Source organism: Pseudorasbora parva, chromosome 7, assembly GCF_024679245.1.
Source record: "Pseudorasbora parva isolate DD20220531a chromosome 7, ASM2467924v1, whole genome shotgun sequence".
In the NCBI taxonomy this organism is placed as follows: domain Eukaryota; kingdom Metazoa; phylum Chordata; class Actinopteri; order Cypriniformes; family Gobionidae; genus Pseudorasbora; species Pseudorasbora parva.
In genome coordinates, this window is record NC_090178.1 from 43,324,072 (window position 1) to 43,334,853 (window position 10,782).

Genomic DNA, 10,782 nt, shown 5'->3' on the forward strand with positions numbered 1-10,782 from the left:
ATCGTTGGTTTATTTCATAAATAATTGCAATATGAGCTGTTTCTCATTATGATTATACCTGACTATGAAGCTTACATTGAGTCTAATGTGTGTGATGCAGGTCCTGAGGGGTGTAACATCTTCATTTACCATTTACCTCAGGAGTTTACTGACTCTGAAATGCTCCAGATGTTTCTACCATTTGGTAACGTCATTTCTGCAAAAGTTTTTGTCGATCGAGCCACCAATCAAAGCAAGTGCTTCGGTAAGAATAAGAAAACTCAAACTCTGGTGCACAACAGACTGATTTGACCGGACTTTCTATCGGATGAGAACAAAAGCTGAACTGAATTGAGCTGAATAATGACACTATTGCCTTCTGTACAGCTGCTGTATTCAGCAGAATAAGATTTATTTCATAATTGATGAACTCTTCAACATTGACAGTTATTGGTTATTCTTTATTTTAAGTTGTCCGTGTTACACTGTAATTATAGAGAGTATTATTCATTAACTACCTGCACTAGGGTTAGGGTATGGTTTAGGGTTAGTTGCATGTAAATTATGCATCATTTATATGAGTTACTATAGTAGCTATATGTAACAAGGACACTGTAAAATAAAGTGTTTTTTTCTTTTTCTTACTTGACTACCACATTTAAGCAACTGCATAGCAACACTGGTGAACACCCACAGCACTCTTGCATCACGGTGATGAGTTTTACATAGGAACTGAACATATTTCTCTTTGTCTTTACTTTTTGTCTCAGGCTTTGTGAGCTTTGATAACCCAGCGAGTGCTCAGACGGCCATCCAGGCCATGAACGGATTTCAGATTGGCATGAAAAGACTGAAAGTGCAACTGAAAAGGCCAAAAGATGCCAACAGACCCTACTGAGATGGAGACCGGTAAGAGAAGACAGGAGGGGGGGAGGGAGAGAGAGAGAGAGAGAGAGAGAGAGAGAGAGAGAGAGAGAGAGAGAGAGAGAAGAGAGAGAGAGAGAGAGAGAGAGGAGAGAGAGAGAGAGAGAGAGAGAGAGAGAGAGAGAGAGAGAGAGAGAGAGAGAGAGAGAGAGAGAGAGATCTAGTGTGTATTGTAAGGGAACATGCAAAATGAGCGAAGAATAACAAAAACTGACCAGATGAAATTAAAGTGAAACAAAATTGTTTTATAAAAGGAGATGAGGAGCGGATAAGAGGTTTGAGTTCTGCAGGCTTTGTCTGAATAATGATGCTAAACACATACTTATAAAGGTGAATAGGTATAAAAATTATAATTTTCCCTTGTGAAAAATAAGTACAACTTGGGGCTGATACAGTGGGGCAAAAAAGTACTTAGTCAGCCACCAATTGTGCAAGTTCTCCCACAATTATTTCCGTCATACGTACACTTAAACTGTGAGAGACAAAGAGGAAACAAACAAACAGAAATCACATTAAAATGTGATTTTATTTAAAGAACTTATTTACAAATTACGGTGAAAATAAGTATTTGGTCAATAACAAAAGTTCCTCTAAATACTTTGTTATTAACCCTTTGCAGGCAATGACAGAGGTCAAACGTTGTCTGTAAGTCGCCACAAGGTTTTTTTTACACTGTTTCTGGTAGTTTGGCCCATTCCTCCATGCAGATCTGCTCTAGAGCAGTGATGTTTTGGGGCTGACGCTAGGCAACACAGATTTTAAACTACCTACAAAGACTGGCTAGGCCACTCAAGGACCTTGAAATGCTTCTTACGAAGCCACTCCTTGTTGCCCGGGCGGTGTGTTTGGAATCACTGTCATGCTGAAAGACCCAGCCATGTTTCCTCTTCAATGCCTTTGCTGATGGAAGGAGGTTTTTACTCAAAATCTCACGCTACATGGTCCCATTCATACTTTCCTTTTTAAACTGATCAGTCCTCCTGGTCCCTTTGCAGAAAAACAGCCCTAAAGCATGATGTTTCCAGCCCCATGCTTCACAGTAGGTATGTGCAATCAAGGGGGTAATCTAGCACTCGGAAAGCGTACCTCCCATAGGGGCGGCCATTGCTAAGCAAGCCATCACCTGCTGTAGCATTCAATTGACTCCCATTAATTTTGCGTCACTTTGCCAGTGAATAACTTTACATCTGAGGTGTTTTAAAGACTCCATTTGTCCATTAGTTATTTCTAAAGAAACACGACAATGTATAAAAGGCTCCATTACCTATCAACCCATTGTTTTTGTAAAAATAGGCTAACGATTAGGTCATAACCAGCACGACTCTGTCGCACAGTAGAGAGATTACAGTATAGACAGGAGATGCTTGCAGACAATATTTTACTATCTATGAGGCAGTCGGGGGGACGAGGAGACATAAAGTCCGATAAAGTCAAGGGAAGACGCAAGGGGAGAAGCCCATAAAGAGCCAAAAGCAAAGGGATATTTAAACAACATGATTCAGTTTTCACTTAGCACAACTACTAGAAGACTTACAACTGTCAGACAGGTTGCTCAAGTCACATCTATGTCGTTAAGCTCAGTCTGAGCCTGTGCAGTTCAATCAGCCATCAGGAAGTGAGTGCTTCTAAATTACTTCACTTTTTGCTGTTGAAGTCTATGGGGTCGCTGTGTCCATGTCTTTTAACTGTCTATGGGTGCAACTCAGCATTCTTTCTCCTCCAAACACGACAAGTTGAGTTTTTACCAAAAAGTTATATTTTGGTTTTCAATCTGACCATATGACAATTCTCCCAATCCTCTTCTGGATCATCCAAATGCTCTCTAGCAAACTTCAAACGGGCCCGGACACGGAGCTGACATCTTGTCCCGGTCCGACTCCGGTTAAAATTGATAGAGTTGATCTTTTTTACGGTCTATGATCTGTCCGACTCCTCTCAGAGACTCATTTAGCAGTTCTTTCGCCTCTGTTGTCACGGGCAATGACTCCGTGCCGCCCCACATAACGGAGGGGCTTGGTCATTTTTCATTTAAAGTGGTATGCACCAAAATGGCTTGGTGAAAACAGAGCTGTTTTTGACATGGTAAAATGAGTTTTCTTACAATACTGATGAGAATTTTTAATTAAAGTATATTACAAAGTTTTCATTTAGACACTAAAGAATCATATTAACTTGTATAAAAATTGCATTATATGACCCCCTTTAAAAAATCAGACTATGGGATTTTCTGGATTTTTTTTCTCATTCTGTCTCTCATAGTTGAAGTGTACATATGATGAAAATTACAGACCTCTCTTATATTTTTAAGTGGGAGGACTTGTACAATTGGTGGGTGACTAAATACTTTTTTGCCCCACTGTAATTGAACTGAAAACGGAAACCGTTTTATGTGATTTGGCCGTTCATAACACAAAAATGTTGTGAAACTTTTGAAAACGGGATTCAAAGTCCACATTTTTGAAAAAATTACCGTTATCAACTCTGTGTAAACTACAAAAATATACTTTGTGAAAACGCTGACATCATGTGCTTGCATATTACGAGCCCTATTATGCACCCGGCGAAATTATTGTTTTTTTGCTTGTTTCAGCCCAGCACAGTTATCATTTTCACGTCCTGCACCACGTTGTTTACATAGCAAATGCACTTGCGCCCATCTGTTTGCCCATGGGCGTGCTGGTCTGAAAACTAGGTGTGCCTATAGGCTGTAGTTTCATTTTTGTATACACAGGGACGTGCAGCAGCACACATTTTTTAATGATTCCACCATGTAAATAGCGAATCCACCATGGTGCAAGCACAACTGGCTTTTCAAGGGAATGGGAGATGAGACTCTGATTGTTTTATTGCACGTCACGATCAAAACACACCCATGACATCATTTTTTTCCAATGTTAAACTAGCAAAAGTGGAGCCTCAGATCATTAAAATAGGGCCCTTTGTGGTCGGTCTATAGGTGCGTAGTGTTAATTTACAAAATAACATCGTCAACTACTGGCCTGGCAGAAGAATACTGTCATGGTCGGGAACACAAAGAAAACTGGTGAAAGGACTCAAGTGCAGAGAAATGATAATTTATTATAAAATAAAACAAATTCAAAACAAAAACCACAAGGGGGCAACATAAGTAGAAATAACAACACTAATTGAAAACATACCAAAGCCAGGACACCGGTGACGTAGACATCACAACGATCCGACAAAGACTGACAAACACAAGGAGCTTAAAGGGTAGAAATCAAGAGGGAACAGGTGCGAGAAATCAAACACTAATCAGATAACAAGGGGAGGGATCAGACAATAACATAATAAATAAATGCATAATAAATACAGCATTTTTATCTTTTTCGCTGATCCAGATTTCGCAGATCATTTTTAACAATGTTGTTGTCTTTCGTGTATTAAGTGTATTAAGTATATTTTAAGTATACTTTATAAGTATATTAAGAAACAGTCATCATGCTCTCTTTAAATGCACTTAAGTGGCCTTTTATTTAATTATTATCATATTATCTGCAAGCACGGTTTTTACTTTTATGATTTAAGATTTGAGTGACAGTTCAGCAAACTTCTTTTTAACAAAGTATGTCTTGAAATTACCATAGATGAGGACCAATAGGCTTTAAAAGCTGGTAGATTAAAGCATAAATGAGTCTCAGATAATCACTAATGATCAATACATGAGAGAAAGCTGTATATTTTTGTATCATTTGTTAAAATACTTTCTTGTGTCTCAGCTTAATATGTAGAGTTACTATAAATAAAGCATGTTTAGGATTGTAATGCTCTTTGGGGCTTTCGAAACATCTTTTTGTTTGATCATCACGACCAGCCTGAGTTTTGGGTTTGTCTGAACAGTGGTAGACATGGTACTCTCTCTTTGTATTCTCTCTATGAAAATCACAAACCACGCAACAAGGTCCAAAAAGGCCAGTCATAAATGACGGGAGACCCTGGCTATGGTTAACCTAGAAACCATAATCCACTACCTCTGAAGTTGTAGTAAGTTGATTGGCCTTTCTGGTTGCTGTTGGCAATTGCCTGTGTTTGCCATGAGGTCGACTGCATGTCATGTTGCCATGGCTATGATGGACTGACTGTTCAGTGCATTTGTGACTTTAACTTTTCTGATCATTTACTGTGTTTGAGATGTAGTGCTATTTTTTGTGTTTAAAGTATGATTGAAATTAACTACACCCTCAGTAACCCTCTCACTCTTTCTATGATGATTCCTGTAGTTGTGACTGCAGTTTGATATTGGTCGGTTTATAAAGTGTTTTATTGAGTGCTGTACATAGTGTACATATAAATATTAGTGTGCCATTCATTTGAGAGAAAGACATTAAGGTAAACAATATTCAGAATGGATATCATATAACATAAGAGCATAACTCTTATAGGTAAATGCAGCTGTAATTAAAGGGATAGTTCCCCCTAAAATGAAAATGTAGTCATCATCTACTTGCCAAACCCATATGATTTTTTTTATTGTTTGAAACACAAAAGAAGACTTGAAGGAGAAGAATTTGGATGAATGTTTATGCTGCTCTTTCTCATAAAATAACCTTCACCTTTATTTCTGTAGCGCTTTATACACCGATTAGGCATAACATTATGACCACTGACAGGTGAAGTGAATAACACTGATTATCTCTTCATCACAGCACCTGTTAGAGGGCGAGATATATTAAGCAGCAAGTGAACATTTTGTCCTCAATGTGTTATAAGCAGGAAAAATGGGCAAGCGTAAGGATTTGAGCGATTTTGGCAAAAGCCAAATTGTAATGGCTAGACTGGGGTTAAGGACAGACAAGGCAAGAGAAAAGGAGCCAGGAGCATGAGGAGTGACAGAGCCGAGAGAGGGGAAAAAACATTCTGGTCCAGTTCCTTTTGGCCTCATTAAAGACAAGATGTGCCGCTGCGTTACGAATAATTTGAAGTGTTTTGATTAATGCTTGATCTGATAGAAAGGTGTCAGAATACACAGTGCATCACAGTTTGTTGTGTAAGGGGCTGCATAGTCGCAGACCAGTCAGGGTGCCCGTGCTGACCCCTGTCCAAAGCACGAACAGTGAGAACGTGAGCATCAGAACCAGGGTTTCCGTTGTCCGGTAATTACCGGACATTGGCCGAAAAAAAAAATTAAATGTCTGACAAAATTAAATCTTTGCGGTCAAATTGTCAGATTAAAACTGCCTAATAATCCCGGCCCCGCTTCCCTAACACAATCTGAATTGACCGTTTGAAAGTTTTTAAACAACATCGCATGTTGCATTTCAAAAAAAGCGCATGCCTAACAGCTATAATATAGACCTAAGCCACGAACTATAGAGAGAGACGTTTCAAATATGGCCAGGCCCAGGCAGACTAGCCTTAAAAGTTTTTTTCAAAGGCCAGACAGCTCCGCCACCACTGGAGAAAAAGCCGAAGTGTAGGGCATATCGGTCGGAATGGAGTGACAAGTTCCCATGGCTAAGATGTGAGGTAGTTGATGGTAACGAAAAAATGTTCTGTTCACGCTGCGAAAAGGCAGGACGACGCAACGGATTCACAAGAGGGTCGAATTATTTGAGAATGTCTGCTCTCATTGAACATAGTCAGAGCAATGACCATGTTGCGGCGCACAATTTAACACCACTGCAGGTTGCGATGAAAGGCCACTGTGACAAGACCACGGAAACTTCTAAGAAAAAACTATGCTCTCAGCTCAAAATTGTATTCCACATGGCAAAACACGATCTCCCATCTAACCATTTTGTAGCACAGACTGAGCTACTGCAAGCTTTCGAGGCACCAGATTTTGGCATTAGAACACGTCGTGGTGGAACAGATCCGTGAAAAACTGAAACAGTGATTTCATTGGAATAATAATTGATGAAACTGTAAATATCACTGTGAACAAAAAGTTAATCATATATCTAAAGCTGGAAATAAAAGGAAAGGTGGAGACATGCTTTCTTGATGTGGACTCCGAGACCGCAAGATGCATTTATGATTGCGTTGTTGCGGTGCTTTGCGAAATGGATATAGCACTGTCCCGTGTGATTGGCCTGGGTTCAGAGATGGTGCAAGTGCAATGATGGGAAGGCATGGTGGGGTGGGTGCTTTGTTTAAGCAAGCAAATCCCTTTTCTATTCTGGAAGCAGATCTCGGTTGACTACCATAGTGGGGAAATGAATGGTAGTCAATGGCTGCCGAGATCTGCTTGGTTACAAAGATTCTCCTGTTAACATCTTGGTGCCAGAAACCACAGCACACCTTCAGGAGTCTAGTGGAGTCCATGCCTTGACGGGTCAGGGCTGTTTTGGCAGCAAAAGGGGGACCAACACAATATTAGCTTATAATGTTATGCCTGACCTGTGTATGTTGCATATTGTTTAAAAGCAGTTACACAGTAATAAACAGGAAAATAACAATAAATGATGCATAAAAGTCAGCAGCTCTACAGATGTCAATAGTGTAGTTATTCAGTCAGTTTAATATTGATTCAGTTTAATTAAATAACTGTAAAATTAAAATCTTTATTCAGCTCGATTCAATTCAGTTCTGTAACAGTGTTAATGTTGCAAAATTCCTCATTTGCAATTTTCCATCAGATTAATAATAGTACAGAATATTAAGTGTTTTTCAAACCCCAACTAAGCACGCTAAAGGTGACACATAAAACAAAAGCATACAGGGAAGTCCTTAAGGCCGAAATTTTGGTCACAATCAGTGGCTGCCACTGGTAGCAATGAATTTTTCACAAAATTAATTTTTCACAAAATTAATTTTTCACAAAATTAATTTTTCACAAATTATTTTTTTCTTTTTGGGTGGAGTTCTGCATAATTTCATTGTGTGTCTGCCTGGGTTTCTGACAGTGATGGTTACAGTAAGTACAGTGCCTGGTGCAGAATGGAGGAAAAACGATCAATACAGGAATTCTGGGCATAATGCAATAAATATCACGGATCATTGAACCCAATTTTTAATAGTCACTGTGTGTTTGTGCTTCAAAAAAGCTGTTCAGTTCTTCAGCAAGTTCCCAGAATTCCTGTTGCAACTTAGCCTGAGAGTGAGTGATGCATGTTGGCTGCAATGAGAAGCACACATAAGTAAAAATCTAAGCGCACACACATGCACATGTTATCATCAACATTGCCAGTTAATATTACGGTAATTATAAAGCCAATACAGTTAGTCATGATCTCCAGAGCACAGCAGGCTTGAGCTCGTGACTTGCATGGACTGTGTGTGTGTGTTTGCGTGCGTGTGTAAAAGCACATTTGATATGGCATATCTGAGATGTTTGACGGCTGGTTGTGTGTAGATTTTTTTAGGTTTTGGTTGGGTTTTGGCCCATTCACCTCCTCAGTGCTAAAGTGTGTAATTTTATCAGTCTTAATGCTTTCTCATATCTCAGGTTAACATAAAGAGACATTTGTATATTGAACACTCTGGGCCCTATCATACACCCGGCACCAGGCGCAACGCAAGTGTTTTTCGCTGGTTTCAGCCTGACGCAGTTATCATTTTCACGTCCTGCACCACGTTTTTTAAATAACAAATGCTCCCATGTGTGTGCTGGTCTGAAACCATGTGTGTGTTCAGGCGTATTATTGGCCTGTTCCTATTTTGAGGCAATTGAAATAGACTGCGCCATCGACCAACAAAAACCTGGTCTAAAAGTCAATAGCACAGTATTTTTTGTTTTATTAAAGGGTGTGTTAATATGAGCCTATAGGCGTGTGAATAACACACATTCACTCTGATTATTACACACACAGGGACGTGCAGCAGCAGCACACACACTTTAAAATATGAAAAATTAAAAGATTAAAATGTAAACGATTAATATTGTGTCCATACATATAAAAATGCCTACATGATTCCGGTGGAATCCAGTGCCGTAGTCACTAGGAGAAGTTTATTTTCGTTTGCAAAATCTGCCATGCAAATAGCGAATCTTTTAAAGGGAATGGGAGATGAGACTCTGATTGGTTTATTGCACATTTTCCACAAAACACACCCATGACTCATTAAGAGACTACAACCCTTTTAGACCATGCAAGGGGCCATTTTTTCCAGTCATTAAACAAGCAAAACTGTATTTAGACACGCCCTAAATGCGCCGTGCGCTTTAGACCATGTGCTTAAATTGTTCAAATAGGGCCCAATATCTCTGTAAAACACTGATCAAACAAGCCCAGCACAGCAACAATGACTTAGCAGCCAATGCTGTGAGATTAGGGCGGAAACTGTTTGGGAAAATCGTTTTGCATTTACTTTGGTGACAAAACTACACGCTTCAATCTAAAACTGCAACTTGCTATTCTTGCATTAATTTTTCAAAACTGAAATATTTATGTAATGCTTTTAAATAAAACGTTTATGCCCTATATGACAGTAATTTGACGCTCAAACTGAGATTTCATAATTACAAACAACATTCGGTATTTCGCTCTCATTAATTCAGTGAGTTTTAGTTAGATTCATTTGAATGATTCAAACTGATATGATTTGAATCTTTCTGATTCATTTTAAGAACCATCACAGGAGTCTTTTGCCTGGAAAGAGTGAGAGTGCTTTGGTCATCCAACATGGCCGAGAAGCTGTGAAGGATGATTTGAGGATGCAATAATTCTGTAATTTATAGTAACTAATGAAACAGCGGTTTACCCTGAAAACTGTATCACTGTCTGCTCCTTGACAGAGGGTTTTTTGCCTGTGATCCAGCAAGCAGACAGACACCAAAGTGAACGTTTAACAGATAGCCTACTAACATCAGTGTAATCTCTCTCTCTCTCTCTCTCTCTCTCTCTCTCTCTCTCTCTCTCTCTCTCTCTCTCTCTCTCTCTCTCTCTCTCTCTCTCTCTCTCTCTCGTAGGATGGAGATTTGGAGATTACTGAAGCATTCGCATTGCAGAGACTCCAGGTGTTGAACTGCACAGGTTAAATTGTTAATGTGAGATGTTTGTTATTTTGCACACACACGTGTTTATGCAAAAGACAAGTAAAAGATCATGTACATAAATTACACATGCATTCAAACACACATGCACACACAGTAACGGAAAGATGTCAATAGTATTAACACAAGAAACATGTTACTTCCTATGGACCTTCTTAGCTCTATGAATTAAACAGTATCCTTTTTCATACAAAATAAAAAATACAAAAAATCAGAGAGAAGACCAGCCACAGTAAATGACCATAATCAGGTTTAAATACTTAAGCTTAAAATTATCTATTTAAAAAAGAAAATAAGAATAGTTTGCATTAAAGCAATGATGGTAGTTACAGTATTATTAGTATTGTTATTATTATTATTATTATTAATGTTGTAAGAAATAACATTGTAAGATTTCTACTTTTTCATTATAAATGAGACACAAGGGGACTCAGGAACTTCTGGGCAAGTTTTAATATTTTATCTTTTTATTTATCAATTTATTCATATTTAAAAACATGGTTTGGGGTGAGGTCTTTTGGTTTTCATGTTTTTTAAAGAAATACATCAAAGCAATTGTAAAACTTTGTAACGTATCGAAATATGAATTACAGTGATGATATTTATGTCTTAACTTTTTTGATCAAACTTCTGTTTCTAATTTAAATAAAATAAAGGTATTAAAATAACAATGTGTCATATTTGTATGTGTTATTGTACATGGACTGAGGTCTGTGTGTTACAGTGAGAAAGCGTGTCATACTGAGGGCGATACTGAGATTCTTATATTTGAAGCAATGATCCACATCCTAGGGTTAGAGTTAGGACCCTTCAAACTGGAAAAGGCACAAAGCTGCACCACTAGAGGGAACCACTGTATGTGCTCTGACAGTCTCACACACGCTCGCAACGCAGCACAATACGGCTGCAGATGCATTGCATGTAAT

General features: G+C 38.6%; 1 protein-coding gene across 1 annotated transcript in view; it reads left to right on the top strand.

Annotated features, from left to right (window-relative positions):
- Window positions 1-10,527, top strand: part of celf3b (cugbp, Elav-like family member 3b) — a 251,135-nt gene extending 240,608 nt beyond the window's left edge. The window contains exons 8-10 of the mRNA XM_067449878.1: window positions 82-244; window positions 750-888; window positions 9,773-10,527. Coding sequence (XP_067305979.1) covers window positions 82-244; window positions 750-877 — 291 coding nt within the window. The 3' untranslated portion in view covers window positions 878-888; window positions 9,773-10,527. The remainder of the gene's footprint in view (window positions 1-81; window positions 245-749; window positions 889-9,772) is intronic.
- Window positions 10,528-10,782: the final 255 nt, after the last annotated feature.